Raw genomic sequence first — 18270 nt, 5'->3', positions numbered from 1 at the left:
TTTCATTTTTATTTAAAAAAAATACAATCTTCCGTATACGGATAGCTAGAGTTGGCCGCCATCTTGAATTTCTGGCTATTTCGGTGGTGTATACTACTAATACGATGGTTGGCCGCCATCTTGAATTTCTGGCTATTTCGGTGGTGCACACTACTAATACGATGGTTGGCCGCCATCTTGAATTTCTGGCTATCTGGGTGGTGCACACTACTGATACGATAATTTGCCGCCATCTTGAATTCCTGCCTATTTCGGTGGTGCACACTACTGATACGATAATTTGCCGCCATCTTGAATTTCTGGCTATCTCGGTGGTGCCCAGTGCCACTACTAATACGGTAGAAATTATATAACCTTGTAAACAACAAATAATGGAACCAATTAAAAAATAATTAATTAAGTCGACTAGTTTAACAAAATTTAATTTTATTGTGTTGGAGGTAGTGCTTTTAATTTCAAATTTATTATTTTTCCAAGGCAACAATTTAATTACTATTTACAAAAAAAAATAATTGATCAACGAATTATAATAATTTCTTGTGCTTTATTTTATATATGAGGCATAATTATTTATTCATTATATTTGTGCTATCATTATTTAATGAGATTTAGATCATCGCAAAAAAGAAGGAAAAGTTTAAAACTTATCATTTATTTTCCTTATCACAGCTTAGGATAATTAAAAAGAAAAGAAAGCAAATAAGTAAATTTAAATTTAATTTTTTATCCTTAATTGTTCTAGACGATGAGGGAATTTCTCAACTATAGTTTCTTTAATTAGGGGAGTTAATTTTAGTTGCGGACAGTTTTTAATTAAGCGATTTTTCCTATTTTAATTGAACGCAGGTATCACCACGCGTTACAATATCATTTTTCCCATCACGGGTCATCACGTGATCATGATTTTAAAACTTAAACTTGAATGTACCTACTATAGACTAATGGCACCCCATGTTATTTCCCCATAGAGCTTAATACAGTCGAAGGCAGAGGGCTGCCATTACCCTATTCTCTAATCTTTGATGCGCGTCGATTTATTTTATAATATTTAATTTCCCATCGCGGGTCATCACGTGATCATGATTTTAAAACTTAAACTCGAATGTACCTACTATAGACTAATGGCACCCCATGTTATTTCCCCATAGAGCTTAATACAGTCGAAGGCAGAGGGCTGCCATTACCCTATTCTCTAATCTTTGACGCGGTCGAAGGCAGAGGGCTGCCATTACCCTATTCTCTAATCTTTGATGCGCGTTGATTTATTTTATAATATTTAATTTAATTAAGTCGGGAGTCTCTTTTAAAATTGTAAATGAGAAATTGAAGATCCTAAATTTATTCTACGTTCAGGATTATTTAATTAATTAAAAGTTTATTCTCCATTATCGGGAGGTAGTCGATAGGAACGAAGTATTTTGCTCTCCTGAAAAACAACGCAACACGCGAAATGATTTCAGTTAAGTTAAGTTAATTAATATTAATGCTAATAGCTTTAAATTAACCTGATATTCTTTGTCATTCTCCATGACACCGTCAACGACGACTAATTGATATTGGCGAGCTTTTAAAGCGGAAAGCGGCCTTCGAACTAATCTCATGGCGTTGGCGTTGCAGGCGGTATTGCTAAATTGCTCCATTTGCCCTTTACTATGACTAGGATCCAGTACGATTAATTGTAATCCTCCGTCTTTAAGTTCTTCGACGCCGATTATCGTACGACTGTGACCTAATGAAACAAAGGTTATCGCATCGCGGGTTTTTCTTTGGTAGACCAAAGGAAAAAAGTACCGTGGTGTTGAAGATAAATTGGAGCTTTGAAGTTTTCGTCTTTACTAAAATAATCTTTAACCCATTTGACCATTTCTGGATGAGTACAATTTGGTCCCGTTGGCCTGTGACAGTCGATAAGTTTGCAGCTACGAAGAAAAATTAGTTTACCGATCGATAGAAGTGCGCGAGTCCTCATTTTTAGGTCGAGTCCGAGCTCTATAGAAGTGCGCGAGTCCTGATATTTAGGTCGAGTCCGAGCTCTATAGAAGTGCGCGAGTCCTGATTTTTAGGTCGAGTCCGAGCTCTATAGAAGTGCGCGAGTCCTGATTTTTAGGTCGAGTCCGAGCTCTGTAAAAGTGGACTCGCCGACTCCTTAAAATATGATTTCGAGTCCAATTTGTTTTTATTTTTATCACTAACTCGGCCGATAGAAGTGCGCGAGTCCTGATTTTTAGGTAGAGTCCGAGCTCTGTGAAAGTGGACTCGCCGACTCCTTAAAATATGATTTCGAGTCCAATTTGTTTTTATTTTTATCACTAACTCTGCCGATAGAAGTGCGCGAGTCCTGATTTTTAGGTCGAGTCCGAGCTCTATAGAAGTGCGCGAGTCCTGATTTTTAGGTCGAGTCCGAGCTCTATAGAAGTGCGCGAGTCCTGATTTTAAGGTCGAGTCCGAGCTCTGTAAAAGTGGACTCGCCGACTCCTTAAAATATGATTTCGAGTCCAATTTTTTTATTTTCATCACTAACTCGGACTCAAGTACCAACAATCTTTACAAACGACTTAATTTGGGGTACCGTATTCTAAATGATGATAAAAAAGTGACAACTTCCGTCGCCCCGATCCATTTGCGAGTATTGTGCAATTTCCCTCCTAGTTGTTCGCATCCTTGGGGATCAAAGCCAAAGCGCCAAGCCGTCTCAATAAGCTCTTGAATTTTAGAAATGGATGGCAAGGAATTTCTGCCATTGAAGAGGCAATGATTATAACCAGTGTGATGCATTAAAGTTGAGAGCAGCATCTGAACGTTTCTATAGCCGCAACCCCAGCCTTTATCTCCGTAAGTGGAGCCATAATGGTCCACGGTCGTGGCTAGCCAAACTCTCTCCACGTTGCCCGTTGTAAGGCTGAAGGCGCGAATTTTGGGGATCAAACCTATTTAAAGTATTATTAAAATACGCAACACGTTTAATATCATTTTATTACAACAACTTTGCAAAATCAAACGGAGAAAAACTATAACGGAAAAGTAATTTAAAAAAAAAAAAGGTAGAGGTGTGCGAGTCCTGATTTTTAGGTTTCGAGTCCGAGCCTTTCAAAAGTGGACTCTCCGCGTTTTCGAGTCCAATTTTACTCGAACTCGAGTACCTTCACAGGCCTAAATAAGTAATTTCTCGACTAGAAATTATACGAAACGAGTGCCAAGGTAGTAATGTTTGGGATGATGTATGTCCAGGATGCGTGTCACACCTTTGGTGTAAGAGTTACCGTCATCAACCCCTTCTCTTTCAGCATTACGAAGTTCAACTTGACGATTGTAATAATCGGCCACGCTCATTTCTCCAGCGTAAACCGCCCTTTGCATCGCGGTTATGGATTGCTCCCGAAAATTACCCTCATTATCCATTCCATATTGAGCTTGTAGGAGTTTAAATTCCCGTTGTTCTCTTATTCTTTGCTCTTCTCGTTCGCGTCTTTCCATCTCCAAGGCCAGCATGTGATCCGAATTTGGTCCTCCTACCCCCAAAAAGACAAAAACGCTTCTTCAAACGCCGCCTCTACTAATTGAGAATTCACAACAATTAGCCTTATTCCTGATCAGCGCCATCTACCCATAGCGGTGACTTTGAGAACTACTGTAAGCGGTAAGCCAATCAGATGTCGCTAAAATCTGGTGACGTCATTTTTGGTAAGACCCGAGAGTGCCAGTCAGTGACGTCACCAGATTTTAGCGACATCTGATTGGCTTGCCGCTTTACAGTAGTTCTCAAAGTCGCCGCTATGGGTAGGTGGCGCTGATCAGGAATAAGGCTAATTGCTAGGGTTTTCACACCTTCCTTCTCTTCCAGGGACCCGATTAACGGAGTTAGAGGAGATCTAGGAACTCCATTTGGGGATTTACCATCAAAATGGTCTTCTATATGATTGGCCAATTCTAAACTAGAGTTAAAATTGGATTTTCCGCATACAAGGCAAGATTCGTTGGAGTTTTCGTCTCCCGGAGTGACCTGAGTCGATTTTATTGGACTCAAAATTTCTTTGTGATCCATATTAACATGGAGCTCTAAATCGGGGATTGTTTCCAAGCTTCTATTACACAAAGGACAAAGAAAACGACTGCCGCTTTTATCCATATTTATAAACTCGGGAAAGGAAGGGCTAGTCAAATCAAAGTGCTGTCTATTTATATGTTCTTGTAACTTTGTGGGAGAAGCGTTGGCGTAATTGCATATAGGACAATGGGTTATTACGTCATTTGAACAATTAGGACTGCAACAATCAGTTTTTTGGATACGGGGTGGATTTAGGTTCAATTTAAGTTGAGATCTTTGGGGAGATCCGTTTAATAAGTCAATACGATCACTATCGGGTGAGGTATTATTATTGGTTGATAAAGCATCTTCCCAATAAGTACTAGAGGAAGAGACTCTTCCAGTCCCATCTGGCACTGGGAAGTAATCCAAATGAACGGCGTTTACGTGTAAAATCATTTCGTCGGCGGAAATATCACCCAGATCGCAGAAAGGGCAAGAAATAGCTCCTTCTATATGAGTGGTTAACATGTGAGACCTCATTTCATCTTCAGTTAGGCCTTCTTCTCCACATATTTCGCAAGAATAAATTGGATCTGGATTTTTAGCCGCTGCCATTTTGAAAATCTATACGATAATTTATATCTTTCTATTTCCTTAGTTATTCAATTTCAAGCTGACCACAGTGACCATGCACTCCTTTTATAGTGTCTCAAACGGAAGCCAAGGAGCTTTGGATTAGAAAAACAATAAAACTAAATTGAAAAATAAATCTGGATTCGATTAACATACCTTTATAATCATAAATTCATTAAATATCGTAAGCTTAAATTGTAAATTAATTTTAAAAGTTAATATTTTAAAGCAGGCTGAGGTCAAAAAGCCGCGAAAACACACGCCGCAGTTCGGATTCGGAATGATGATAAAGGCAGCTCAGCTGAAGGCAGCAAAGGCTTACCAACTGTCAAACCTGTTATGGCAACTGGAAACCAGCGATCAATTTTTCCCACCATTTGATTGGCTAACGTAAGAAACGGACAGACAGCCGACAAGCTACTCATAAGCAGGCTGGGAAATAGCACACGTCCACTGGTCCAAAACCAGTTTATTAATTGCTTGGACTAGTTTTTTAATTCAAGAAGTGGGGGTTACTGGTCCTCGGGACCAGTTTATTAATTGCAAATCTATTGGAGAGCAAAGGCTAGGACCAGTCCGGAGACCAGTAAATGATTTCAGACACTAGGGAGTCACTGGTCCAAAGGACTAGTTTAAAAAATATCCTTATTTCCCAGCCTGCTCATAAGACGTCCATAATTCCGAGACCGGGGGGGGAGGTAGGCTGTACTCGCCGCTCTCGTGAGTCCGACTCGACCCAGTCCTTGTCCCTTGAGTCCCACCGGTCCCATTCGGCGCTCGTGAGTCTGACTCGACTCTGTCCCACTCGATCACGTGCTCACTGACGCAAGCCGCTGTATATATGTACATATATATACAAATATATGATACACGTTTTACTCAGGGCGGTGCGACCGTGCGAGAACGCGAGTTAGAGGCATGCCAATATTTTTACTACTATCATACTACTGTAATTATTTCTTGGTTTTCACTTTACAGCGGCGTATTTGTATTCGAAAATTGCCATCATTTTTATTTTAAATGATTTATACCTTAAGCCTTTGCTTTAATTAACAAATAGCAATAGCAAAGTGGCCGAATTGTCCACCCGCCCCAATCTGATTTAATCCGGATTAAACACAGTCTTTACAAAAATGTACGGAGGATATGCTGAGGTTTATGCATTTGCCAAAGACGCTGATAATCAAGTATCAGTAAATAATGGGTCACACGCTGGTTGTCACGCCTGTGAGTATGTAAACAAAATATTTTGCGGGTTGAAAAGATCACCCAGCGAATTGGAAGACTTCATATTGATTTCTGAATGTGAAGAGACATGCGGACCCATTCCAATTGTAAATTAAATTCCTGATATAAAATTTAATTTCGCAAATTTGTATTTCTTAAATTAAATAATGTCAACTCAAAATTAGGCAGTCATACCTCATGGTTCAGCTAAACAAGTTGACATTAATGGATTAGCTTTGCAACTCTTATCAGCTGATTATCAGGGTTTGGGATCGTTAGTACGCCTTAATTGAAATTAATTAATTAAAGGCAATCAGTATAAATTAGCTTTTGAATTCTGTAGATCTAGCTCCATTCCTTTTGCCGATTCACAGGCTCTTCTGTTAGATATAATGCCCGAAGTTCATAGTGTCGTTAACTATTTTACTCTCTTGGATATTCAAGCTAGGGGTTACGTTAGACCCATGTGTGTCGCGTATGTTTCAACTGATAAATGGTAAAAGCCTACCAGAATAAAATTAAAACTAGTCGGTTAAATAAATTTCATTTTACATTCTTTAAGCAAACTAGTCAAAACCTTTTTATCAGTTCGAGCCAAACTTGTTGAAGCGTGCAAAGTTTTAAAGTATCATAATTGGTTACTTTTCCTTCAAGAACTGAATCAAACTTTAAGTAATCTCAGTTACACTAAATTAGGTAATGAAATTAACACAACACGCAAATTCCTAGACCCGAGTACTCGAACTCGGACACGCAAATTCCTAGACCGGAGTACTCGAACTGGGACACGCAAATTCCTAGACCGGAGTACTCGAACTGGGACACGCAAATTCCTAGACCCGAGTACTCGAACTGGGACACGCAAATTCCTAGACCCGAGTACTCGAACTGGGACACGCAAATTCCTAGACCGGAGTACTCGAACTGGGACACGCAAATTCCTAGACCCGAGTACTCGAACTGGGACACGCAAATTCCTAGACCGGAGTACTCGAACTGGGACACGCAAATTCCTAGACCCGAGTACTCGAACTGGGGCACGCAAATTACTAGACCCGAGTACTCGAACTGGGACACGCAAATTCCTAGACCCGAGTACTCGAACTGGGGCACGCAAATTCCTAGACCCGAGTACTCGAACTGGGGCACGCAAATTCCTAGACCCGAGTACTCGAACTGGGATACGCAAATTCCTAGACCCGAGTACTCGAACTCGGACACGCAAATTCCTAGAACCGAGTGCTCGAACTCGGACACGCAAATTCCTAGAACCGAGTACTTGGACTCGGACACGCAAATTCCTAGAACCGAGTGCTCGAACTCGGACACGCAAATTCCTAGAACCGAGTACTCGAACTCGGACACGCAAATTCCTAGACCCGAGTACTCGAACTGGGACACGCAAATTCCTAGACCCGAGTACTCGAACTGGGACACGCAAATTCCTAGACCCGAGTACTCGAACTCGGACACGCAAATTCCTAGACCGGAGTACTCGAACTGGGACACGCAAATTCCTAGACCGGAGTACTCGAACTGGGACACGCAAATTCCTAGACCCGAGTACTCGAACTGGGACACGCAAATTCCTAGACCGGAGTACTCGAACTGGGACACGCAAATTCCTAGACCCGAGTACTCGAACTGGGACACGCAAATTCCTAGACCGGAGTACTCGAACTGGGACACGCAAATTCCTAGACCCGAGTACTCGAACTGGGGCACGCAAATTACTAGACCCGAGTACTCGAACTGGGACACGCAAATTCCTAGACCCGAGTACTCGAACTGGGGCACGCAAATTCCTAGACCCGAGTACTCGAACTGGGGCACGCAAATTCCTAGACCCGAGTACTCGAACTGGGATACGCAAATTCCTAGACCCGAGTACTCGAACTCGGACACGCAAATTCCTAGAACCGAGTGCTCGAACTCGGACACGCAAATTCCTAGAACCGAGTACTTGGACTCGGACACGCAAATTCCTAGAACCGAGTGCTCGAACTCGGACACGCAAATTCCTAGAACCGAGTACTCGAACTCGGACACGCAAATTCCTAGACCCGAGTACTCGAACTGGGACACGCAAATTCCTAGACCCGAGTACTCGAACTGGGACACGCAAATTCCTAGACCCGAGTACTCGAACTGGGACACGCAAATTCCTAGACCCGAGTACTCGAGCTGGGGCACGCAAATTCCTAGACCCGAGTACTCGAACTGGGGCACGCAAATTACTAGACCCGAGTACTCGAACTGGGACACGCAAATTCCTAGACCCGAGTACTCGAACTCGGACACGCAAATTCCTAGACCTGAGTACTCTAACTCGGACACGCAAATTCCTAGAACCGAGTGCTCGAACTCGGACACGCAAATTCCTAGAACCGAGTGCTCGAACTCGGACACGCAAATTCCTAGAACCGAGTGCTCGAACTCGGACACGCAAATTCCTAGAACCGAGTACTCGGACTCGGACACGCAAATTCCTAGAACCGAGTGCTCGAACTCGGACACGCAAATTCCTAGAACCGAGTGCTCGAACTCGGACACGCAAATTCCTAGAACCGAGTACTCGGACTCGGACACGCAAATTCCTAGAACCGAGTGCTCGAACTCGGACACGCAAATTCCTAGAACCGAGTACTTGGACTCGGACACGCAAATTCCTAGAACCGAGAACTCGGACACGCAAATTCCTAGAACCGAGTACTCGGACTCGCAAATTCCTAGACCCGAGTGCTCGGACTCGGACACGCAAATTCCTAGACCCGAGCATTCGGACACGCGTGCTCATACCTAATTTTAACAATTTCTTGAAGAACGAAATGAACATAAAGATTCCGAAGCACCATCCTCAGTTTTGAAAGTTCAAGATGAATTAATTGATTCCACATCATTAGATTTGGTCACAATGAGGGATAACCTTCTCCCTTTAATTGTAATATAATTTAATGTCGATTTTAATTTAAATACTTAATTAACTTTAATTTAAAAGGCCCGGGAAGAAGAAAAACAAAATGCTACTTTAAAAAGATTCCATAAAGCTTTAAATCGACACAAAAATTGTATGGGTTTTCCTTCTCATCCTTTTTCAAACAAATGCGATAAACTAAAAGTATAATTAATATTAATTTTAAGGATTAAAATTATTTAATTAAGATTAACTTATAATTATTAAATTTAGCCTCAGCGTTTAGTACTTCCTCTTAGAGAGAACTTTAAGAATGGTCTTAGATCAGTTTCTCACGTTTGTGGTTATGGATATTCACTGGGAATGTATCATTTTCATATCACGCAGAAGGTACAACTTAATTACGAGTTAATGAGCCGCAATTTTAATTAGCCTTATTCCTGATAGCGGCGACTTTGAGAACTACTGTAAGCGGCAAGCCAATCAGATGTCGCTAAAATCTGGTGACGTCACTGACTGGCACTCTCGGGTCTTACCAAAAATGACGTCACCAGATTTTAGCGACATCTGATTGGCTTGCCGCTTACAGTAGTTCTCAAAGTCACCGCTATGGGTAGATGGCGCTGATCAGAAATAAGACCGCTAATTAACTATGTATTCTTTACAGTATTTTATGAGAAAGTACGAGAATATTGCATTGAATAATGAAAATGAAATACCTGAAGGTCAATGCTTACGTTTTGGAGCTTGTTTGAGAGATCCTAGTGTCTCAATGTAAGCAATTAGTAAAGTAATTTAAAATAGCGTCGATTTCTTCATTTAAAATGTTCATTATTTAAAGGAAATATCAACAACAAAAAATTCTTTGTGTAAATAAAATATTTAATTAGCCTTATTCCTGATCAGCGCCACCTACCCATAGCGGCGACTTTGAGAACTACTGTAATCGGCAAGCCAATCAGATGTCGCTAAAATCTGGTGACGTCACTGACTGGCACTCTCGGGTCTTACCAAAAATGACGTCACCAGATTTTAGCGACATCTGATTGGCTTGCCGCTTACAGTAGTTCTCAAAGTCACCGCTATGGGTAGATGGCGCTGATCAGGAATAAGACTGCTAATTCCATGAAAAAAAAAATGTTTAATTAATTTAATTTAAGTTTCTTTTAATAGCATTGCATTCTTCCATCCATACCTGACACTTCTGACATTGATAAAAGTCATTTTGAACACCTTGATGAAGAGTATTTCAACCTTTTATCGCAATCTGATGAATGGTAATTAAATTTAAATATTTAATTAAAATTAATTTTATTTATTTAATTAAAATTAATTTTATTTATTTAATTAAAATTAATTTTTTAAGCTATAGTATGTTAAACTCTTGTCGAGCTTTGGATTTGGGTGAAGATTTGAGTTCAGACTCGGAAAGCACTTCTGGTAAATGGAATTAAAAATTTTAATTATAGTTAATTGTAATTAAGTTCAAAATAAATTAATTTAATTAAATAATACTTAAAGGAGCCACAACTTCAGAAAGTGATAGCTTACCAATTGCAGCGGGTAAGATAATTACTTAATTTTAATTTTTTTTAGGAAAAAAGTTCAATTATAATTATAATTAATTTAAATTTTAAATTAAAATATTTAATTACTTTTTTAATTTAATTTAAATTAAATTAAAGTTGGTTCAGATGATAATAAGGAAATTGAAAATGCTTGTCCATTGGAAAATAAATGCAACTGGTAAAAACTAAAGCAAAATTATATTAAGAAAACTTAATTTAAACGCGTTAATTAACTTAATTTAGGCACGGAGCTACCATAAATAAATTGTTAGACGTTGTTGATTATTGGCAAGGAACTTCAAATGGTATTATTAAATGGTTTGCGATTTAATTAATGGCAATTAAATATTTAATCATCTTTAGAAAGCAAAGCCTTGGAGGCTTTGAAGAAACTGGGAAACTTGCATTACCTGGTTTATTCAATTTTAATGGGTTATCCCGCCTTAATTATGGGAACTAACGAACAACAAGAGACTGTCAAATCGGTTGTTCTTATTTTGAGTTGTTTGGTGCCCAGAAGTGACAAGTATGAAGCTAAATAATTAGTCAAAACCGTGTTCTAAGGACTCTCATGCCACTAATAATTAATTAATTATGAATTAATTTCAGAGATGAATTATGGATGGAAGTCTGGCGTGAAATTCCATCAACTCAAGCTGATATTCAAGGGATTGCAGTTTCAGGAATGCTTCTGCCCAAAGATAATAAAATTGAGAAGTTAATTCCAAAAGAATTAATGGTATGTTCCCTAATATTAATATTAATTTTAATTTACCTTAAATTAAATTAAACCACTTGATTAACTATTTTAGAATCAAATTACAATTGTTAATCTAAAGAAAAATTCCATAACTGGACCAACTTATCAAGTTTGTTAATAATATATATTTATTTATTTTTTAATTTAAATTCGTTTAATTAATTAATTTTAATTAAATTAAAAGGGGGAATTGCTCGGTTGGATATCAAAGCGAATTAAAGCCATTCCAGTTAAAGGCCCTTTGCTTTCCGTATTAGTCAGTATGCTTTCTGAAATCGAGATTAGAGTTCAAATTTGGAATCTCATTAAAAATAGAACATCCCAATCCGCTGCTGATAAATATTTCATTCAGAAAGGTTATTCTCAAAATGATCTCGATATTCTACAGGTAAATTATAATTAAAAGTGTTTAATTAATTTAATTAACTTCTAATAAATTTTTTTTTTCTAATAATTTTTTTTTTTCTAATAAATTTTTTTTTTTCTAACAATTTTTTTTTTCTAATAAATTTTTTTTTTTTTTTCTAATAAAAATTTTTTTTTCTAATAAATTTTTTTTTTTTTTTCTAATAAAATTTTTTTTTTTTTTTTCTAATAAATTCTTTTTTTTTTTTCTAATAAATTTTTTTTTTCTAATAAATATTTTTTTTTTCTAATAATTTTTTTTTTTCTAATAAAATTTTTTTTTTTTTCTAATAAATTTTTTTTTTTTTTTTTTTCTAATAAATTTTTTTTTTTTTTTCTAATAAATTTTTTTTTTTTTTTTTTTTTTTTCTAATAAATTTTTTTTTTTTTTCATAATTTTTAGACTTTATCCAATATGTTGTCTTAAATGAAAATTTAATTAAATTAGATTAAATGTAACTAATGTGTAATATATTTAAGTTGAACTCAATAAAGACTAATGCGTAATATTTGACATTATTTTTATTATTCTGTAATTTGATTGAATTATTACAAAGGAAATAATAAAATGAATTAATATTATTTAAATTTTGGAAGTTTTTTCTTGTAAAGCTTCAGCCAAGAATAATTTCCCAATATGTTGAGTGGAAAATTGGGATAATTGTTTACAATAACTTCCAATTTGACCGGAATAAAGAAGAGAATCTAATCTAGATGGTGGAGTAATTGGCTTGAAGATCTTGTTAATATCCTCTTCCGGTAACGGAGCTTCTCCTTTAGCCACTCGGGCTGCATTTTCTTGAATTCTACGTTGTTGATACTGATGTTTAGCTTGTTGTTGCTTCAATACTTGACGTTGGTAATTGGTTAATTTGCTTCCCTCTTGAGAAACGGTATCCACGCAATCCATCAGCGATTGGAGGTTCTTTTCCAAGATCGAGGCCGTTCCCATATCCAAAAATTGCGACCCTTTATCCTCAGGAATAGAATCCATAACTTCACACATCAACATGTTGACCAAATGAGAGTTCTTAATGATAATCGGGATCTCTTCAAACAGTTTCTCAAAAGAAACGTTCAAAGCTTTCAGCGTTTCGGCACTGAAGTCTCCGTCTTTATACATATTCATGGCAACCTTGGTCATCCTGTAAGCTTTGAGTGAAAGGAAACCCCTGGATGTTCTAAGGGGGTCGTAGATGACCACGACGGAATCGGCGATCGAATTTTGGTAGTTGAATTGAGACTCGAACAAGGGTTTGTTAAAGAAACTCCCAAAATGAGCGCTCTGGTAAAAGCCAACGTACAAATGATCCATGTTGAGTTGACGAAAATGACGGGCCATTTCCATTTGGTATTCCATTTCGTCAAAATCTTCGTCGTCCGTATGACGCGGGAAAGGGAAGCAAATAGTAATTTCCAACCTTCCTTCGACGACCAGTCCCAATAAGACACCTTGGGCTACGTCCATGATACCAGCTCCTTCTTCTTGACAGTGTTTTATAATTTTTAAAACGACCAAACCATCCATTTGTACATAATTTACGGAACTTTGAGACTCCGTGGTTTTTTTAACTCTTGTCGCCATAATTTTGGGTTCAAATTTATTTAATTAATCGTTAGATTAATATTAACGAAATGTACAAAACCCCTCAAACAGGGATGCCAGATTGAAAACCTTCAACCCGCCAAAATCAAATTGGAAACAAGCCCAAAAAACCGCCAATCCATATTTCGAAAATAAGCCCAAAAACTGACTAAGATCTAAACAATCCAGCACAAAAACAAGCCAAAAATTTATCGTGAAAATTTGGAATTTGTTTTTCATTTAGAAATTTCAATGCATATTACATACTGACACCATTTTTAAAAGCCCAAAACAAAATGAAACCACTTTATTTTACCATAAATTGACGAATTTTAAGCTACACCAATGGTTTGACAGTACCATTTGTCAGTTTTTTGGCCATTTTAATGATCTTCGCCTATTGGCGGTATTTTAAGTACAGAAAGCCAAAGAAAAACCCCGACCAGCCCAATAGTGCCTGCACGATTTTGACCGACCTTGCGACCAGCCCAATTTCCAGCCAACAGCCAACCCGTTTATTTCCAGCCAATATTTTTCAGAAGAAGCCCAATTGGCGGCTTTCCAGCCCAATATGGCATCCCTGCCCTCAAAAGGCCACGCAGAAAATCGTGTCTGATCGGATCGTTCCAGAGTAAATAATGCACTCGCTATTCGTTTACGAGCAGGGTTTCCCCCAATAATAACCATTGAAAATTACTCCAGTGCATTCTCACTGCTCTGAGCGGGTTCGTTGACGTCATAGAGTAGAACTCCCACTACATTGACTAAAAATTTTTCAGCCATTTTCTTTTTCTCGAGTTGAATGTAAGGAATAACGACCCACGTTGTATCCCTTCGAAAATTAATCCCTAGCTTTAATTAAATCGCTAAATAAAAAAACGTAAGTTAACTTTGGACTAATTACGATTCAGTAATTAATTTATCTAATAATTTATTACGGAAGTATCTATTTCATTGCTTTAAATTTGTGTCAACGTGGTTTGGGTTTCAACGTAAGCCTTGGCTATCATAAAATATGGCGTTTCGGTTTGGCCACTTTCGCGGACTGCACCGCGTGTTAACTTGTTAAGCGTGCTAAATTTAATTATCTTAATTAATTAACCATTACTTTTAATTACAGAATCATGCAGATTTTTCTCACTTGCCAACAAACCCACGTGGTTGATGTTAATGAGCAAAAAGTTGGAGATTTGAAGGTAAGATAGAAATTTTCATAATTTATGGTCTAATTGTTTAACTTAATGGAAATTATCTACCAAAGTTAGTTACTTAAAAGTTAGTTAAACTAACTAGAGCTTTAATTTCAGTCGGTTGTAAGCCAAATCGAAAGCATCTCAGCAGATGAGATCCTGTTATACCATGGTGGCAAACCTTTATCGGACAATGATTTAGTGTCCGCAGTTTTAGCCGATGGTGAACACGTTGACGTGTGCCTTCGCCTCAGAGGAGGAAAGGTGCACGGTTCTTTGGCTCGTGCCGGTAAAGTAAAGGGACAAACACCCAAAGTTGACAAACAAGAGAAGAAAAAGAAGAAGACTGGACGCGCTAAGCGTAGAATGCAATACAATAGGCGTTTTGTCAATGTTGTAGCCACTTTTGGCAGAAGGAGAGGACCCAACACTAACCAGGGTTAAAATAAAACCTAAAGATTTAAATAAAAAGATTAAAAAATAAAATTTAAGTCTGGATTTGTTCATTGTCATTTTTATTTTGAATAAAAGATGGAATTCCTATGAAGAAAGGTGATCTTTGTCATAAATTACACGTGACGCGCACTAGATGGCGCTTATTAGCATTGAGTTGAGAAAATTACCACTAGAGTGGCCTTTCATCCACAAGGATGTAGACCAAAATGAACTATCACGCGCTTGTGGCGTCATCCCGGTGCAAAAAAGGGAACCAACAGAAAAGGCGGGAAATTTGACTAATTTCAAGAATACATGTAAAAGGCGGAAATTTAAAGTTAGTTTTCAAGATGGCGACACCATCGTTTGATAAACTTGGTGGCTGTCCGTCCGTCCCATTGCTTTAAAAGTTGTCCCCCGTTCCCCCAATAGGCAGCTTAACGCAAAGGCCACTCTAGTGGTAATTTTCTCAACTCAATGCTTATTAGGTTACTCAAATTATTAACAAAACTAAAAAAGTAATATTTTATTTCAGTTTTGAATTCTAATTAAATTAAAGATAATTAGTATAAATTATATTGTTATGTAGCGTAATTTTTGAATTTTTAACTCAAAAGAAGACGTCGCTACTTACACTACCAAAGAATTTACCGCCATCTGGCGTACATTTATGCAGACGATAATCTGTCAGTTTGCGTTTCCAACTTGAAAGTCGGTTACCGTCGTGGTTGACGTTAATATCAACTAAAATCTAATTAAATTAGTTATTTCAAACTATATTCGTGTACTTTTAAGGATCTGAAAGGTTATAATAGATTTATAAACTCGCGAATATGACGAGCCATCGAGTGAGTTTAATTTTTTGAATTTTTAACTAAGCCTTGGACAAAACATTTACCGCCAACTTCGCCAGCCACGTCCACGTGGGACTCTAACCCTTGTATTTCTTTTTCTTCATTGTTAGACTATTCCGCCGCCAAATTCGGACTCTAAACGAGAAGAGTTCCGCAAGTATCTGGAAGTTTCGGGTGTTACGGAAGTCATCACCAAAGGTAAGTGCGTATTTCCTAAGCCGTTGTCAGTCGAAAGGTCAATTGGGGTTGTCTTATAGCTTTTGTAGCTTTATTTGAAGAACCTGAAAAACCCGAAGATCCGCTAGAGTATGTTCCACCATTTGCCGCGTTGTTAATTAATACCCCAACCCATAGATAATTAACAGGGTACGATAATTAAAATTTAGGTACATTAGAAACTTCCTAGGTTCTAAAAATAGTGACAAATACGCGAAGGAAATTGAAGAATTAAAGAGAGAAAACATGGAGCTAAAAATTAAAGTTAGTTTTTTCAAATCCACCTTATTCCCTTTCGCCGGAAGTTAGGCTTAGCTCGGGATTCATGGGGGTGAGTAACGGGAAGAAATTAGTCTGTCGTCTGCTGCAGTACATATTTTTGGCTTTGTAGCAGACGACAGACGAATTTCTTCCCGTTACTCACCTCCATGAATCCCGAGCTAAGCCTAACTTCCGGCGAAAGGGAATAAGGTGGATTAAATTAATTACCATTTCAAGGTAATTAAATTAAATCTATCTGAAACCCGCGTTTCTCTTATATATTCTTCAATATTTCCCGACCCTAAGCTGGAAAGCATTGAAAAGACGCATTGATTGAATCTTCCGCCATGTTTTTGTCAAAAATTACCAACCATAGATATTTTGGCTACATTTTTTTCACTATCATAAAACAACTTTTCACAAATCATCAACATTAAACTGTTAAAAATGTCTTTGTATATTTGTGAAATAATACCGAAATGTTCAAATAAATACTTGTTTTGCAAAAAAAACAGAATCTGGTTACTTTCTATTAGACTGTCAGTGAATTTGTTTGAGTGTATGTCGCGATGTTTTTGTTGTAAAAAAGTTCGCTTTCCGCGCATTCAACGTTCTGTTCCCAGTCGCAAACTAAAACCACCTGATTAAAAATGGTCCCCTTTGGGCAGAAGAAACTGTTCTTGCGTTTATCCCTGTCGCAAGTATGAAATACCTGCAAATATCAACCCAAAGCGGGTGCGTCACGTCAATCCCACGCTTAAAGGGACTGTAAAGAGGGCATCGGCGGGTGGGTAAAAATTATTTGAAATACGTCAGAGGCACGTGACCAACGTAGGCGTGGTTCAAAGAAGCTTAGTTCGTTTTATTTCGAAAACTACCACTTCATGGAATTGGCGCTGCAATCTCGCGAAAAACAAGGACTAGGTGTTAACTAGTCCCACTCCATGAGGAGCCTTTGTATCTTGGCATCACGTGATGTCTGTGACGTATTTCAAATAATTTTAACCCACCCGCCTATGCCTTCTTTGCAGTCCCTTTAAGTAGACAATTGTGTACGTTTTCACTTACCTTGCATCCCATTTCCGTGTCAGCGTAATATCCGGGCCCTAACTGTCTCGAACACGAGAAATTTGTAATTGGTATATTGGGTAATTGGTCCGATACTTGTTGATGATGGCGCGTAAAGGCCGGTTTGTCGTAGGTCAAATGATTTGAAATTTCCAAGACGCGAGCGGTTCGACTTGACTCCGGCGATTGGCGGCGTTCAACGGCCCCTCTGGCGAAATGCGATAATATCGAGTTGGGATTGTCCGTTGTTGTAGTAAAATCCGGGAACGGTTTTGGTAATGGTCTCAATGGATTTGAAGTTCTGGCCTCGACGTGATAAGTCGGATCCAGTTGAGAATATTGAGCCGGGGAAGGTTGCGTTATTCGCGTCATCTTGGGGACGCTTTTGAGCTTGTCCTTCTTGTTAGCAATATCAATGGTGATATCATTGATAGTGGATTGTAGTTTATCGTTATTTCCGTGTACAAAAGGCGAGATGAAAACCTTTATAGGTTCGCCGATATTATTCAACTCTTCGAGTCCTAAAAGTACCGCTCCCCTGGGCATGACTCCGTCTTCGGGGACCCTATGAACCCGAACCTTTTCTCCGTTGACCCTTATATTGGTCAGTTCGCGTTCTATTACGGGTTTTCTTCGAAACACTCTCGCTATCGTTCTTGGACGCTCCCGAATTCTATCATTCAACTCGAATCGCGGTTTAATTTGAGGAGGTGGTGGGAAGATTATTTGGTTACGGTTCCTAAATCTATCGGCGTCGTCAAATTGAACATCGCGGTTTTCGTAACCAAGGTTGCCTCGAGGTTGTTGGAATCTCTTCGATTCGAACCAATTACCGTTACCGCGAAAGTAATCTTGGGCGCTGTGAAATTCGGGGTTGATTGATGGTTGTTGCTACACACATTGGACCATTACGAACTTATCTAAAAGACTAAAACGCGTGACAATTGCGTGTAAATGAACTTACTTGAATATAGCATTGACAAGAATGTAAAAGTACTTGTAATCCTGAAACGAAACAAAACAAAACAAGCAAACAGTCAGTTGTGAACAACGATCAGGGTTAACGTCGCGCGTGTATGGTTACCGATTAACAATTTCATCCACGATACGTTGTACGACATGATACT

The 18270-nt window shown here is 38.3% G+C and overlaps 5 protein-coding genes across 8 annotated transcripts; 3 read left to right on the top strand and 2 right to left on the bottom strand.

Annotated features, from left to right (window-relative positions):
* Nucleotides 1–409: 409 nt before the first annotated feature.
* Nucleotides 410–5053, bottom strand: LOC149623036 (zinc finger-containing ubiquitin peptidase 1-like). Of its 2 annotated transcripts, none has more exons than XM_089853449.1 (7): nt 4817–5053; nt 3826–4755; nt 3243–3509; nt 2570–2927; nt 1792–1919; nt 1506–1729; nt 410–1426 (listed from the first exon to the last, which is right to left on the bottom strand). In XM_089853449.1, exons 2-7 carry the CDS (start codon nt 4640–4642, stop codon nt 1376–1378), a joined length of 1845 nt encoding a protein of 614 aa, XP_089709575.1. In that variant the 5' UTR covers nt 4643–4755; nt 4817–5053; the 3' UTR covers nt 410–1375. The 2 variants fall into 2 exon arrangements, with proteins under 2 accessions (XP_089709575.1, XP_089709576.1); XM_089853450.1 differs by having other exon boundaries at nt 3387–3509; nt 4817–5049.
* A 339-nt stretch (nt 5054–5392) lies between these two features.
* On the top strand, nt 5393–12048 carry LOC149623035 (uncharacterized). 3 transcript variants are annotated; one of them, XM_089853447.1, is made up of 20 exons: nt 5404–5609; nt 5721–5994; nt 6073–6161; nt 6231–6383; nt 6450–6583; nt 8710–8828; nt 8886–9005; nt 9075–9191; nt 9469–9575; nt 9643–9670; nt 9975–10078; nt 10168–10241; nt 10323–10364; nt 10487–10547; nt 10613–10674; nt 10733–10895; nt 10979–11108; nt 11182–11238; nt 11314–11517; nt 11938–12048. In XM_089853447.1, the coding sequence occupies exons 2-20, from the start codon at nt 5794–5796 to the stop codon at nt 11959–11961; spliced, it is 1989 nt and encodes a 662-aa protein (XP_089709573.1). In that variant the 5' UTR covers nt 5404–5609; nt 5721–5793; the 3' UTR covers nt 11962–12048. The 3 variants fall into 3 exon arrangements, with proteins under 3 accessions (XP_089709574.1, XP_089709573.1, XP_089709572.1); XM_089853448.1 differs by having other exon boundaries at nt 5393–5994; nt 10174–10241; XM_089853446.1 differs by having other exon boundaries at nt 5405–5994.
* Nucleotides 12038–13212, bottom strand: eIF3h (eukaryotic translation initiation factor 3 subunit h). Its single transcript, XM_089853452.1, has one exon. It carries the CDS (start codon nt 13117–13119, stop codon nt 12118–12120), a length of 1002 nt encoding a protein of 333 aa, XP_089709578.1. The 5' UTR covers nt 13120–13212; the 3' UTR covers nt 12038–12117.
* Nucleotides 13213–13841: 629 nt separating this feature from the next.
* On the top strand, nt 13842–14860 carry RpS30 (ribosomal protein S30). The gene is made up of 3 exons (XM_089853453.1): nt 13842–13999; nt 14240–14315; nt 14427–14860. The coding sequence occupies exons 2-3, from the start codon at nt 14244–14246 to the stop codon at nt 14751–14753; spliced, it is 399 nt and encodes a 132-aa protein (XP_089709579.1). The 5' UTR covers nt 13842–13999; nt 14240–14243; the 3' UTR covers nt 14754–14860.
* A 549-nt stretch (nt 14861–15409) lies between these two features.
* LOC149623032 (c-Myc-binding protein) lies at nt 15410–16592 on the top strand. The gene is made up of 5 exons (XM_089853454.1): nt 15410–15592; nt 15709–15796; nt 15856–15904; nt 15985–16078; nt 16382–16592. Exons 1-5 carry the CDS (start codon nt 15578–15580, stop codon nt 16406–16408), a joined length of 273 nt encoding a protein of 90 aa, XP_089709580.1. The 5' UTR covers nt 15410–15577; the 3' UTR covers nt 16409–16592.
* The last annotated feature ends 1678 nt before the right edge of the window (nt 16593–18270 follow it).

Source organism: Phalangium opilio, unplaced genomic scaffold, assembly GCF_054372755.1.
Source record: "Phalangium opilio isolate 3A_F unplaced genomic scaffold, DU_Popi_V2 ptg000115l_1, whole genome shotgun sequence".
NCBI classification, from domain to species: Eukaryota; Metazoa; Arthropoda; class Arachnida; order Opiliones; family Phalangiidae; genus Phalangium; species Phalangium opilio.
This window is presented reverse-complemented; position numbering and strand designations above follow the sequence as displayed.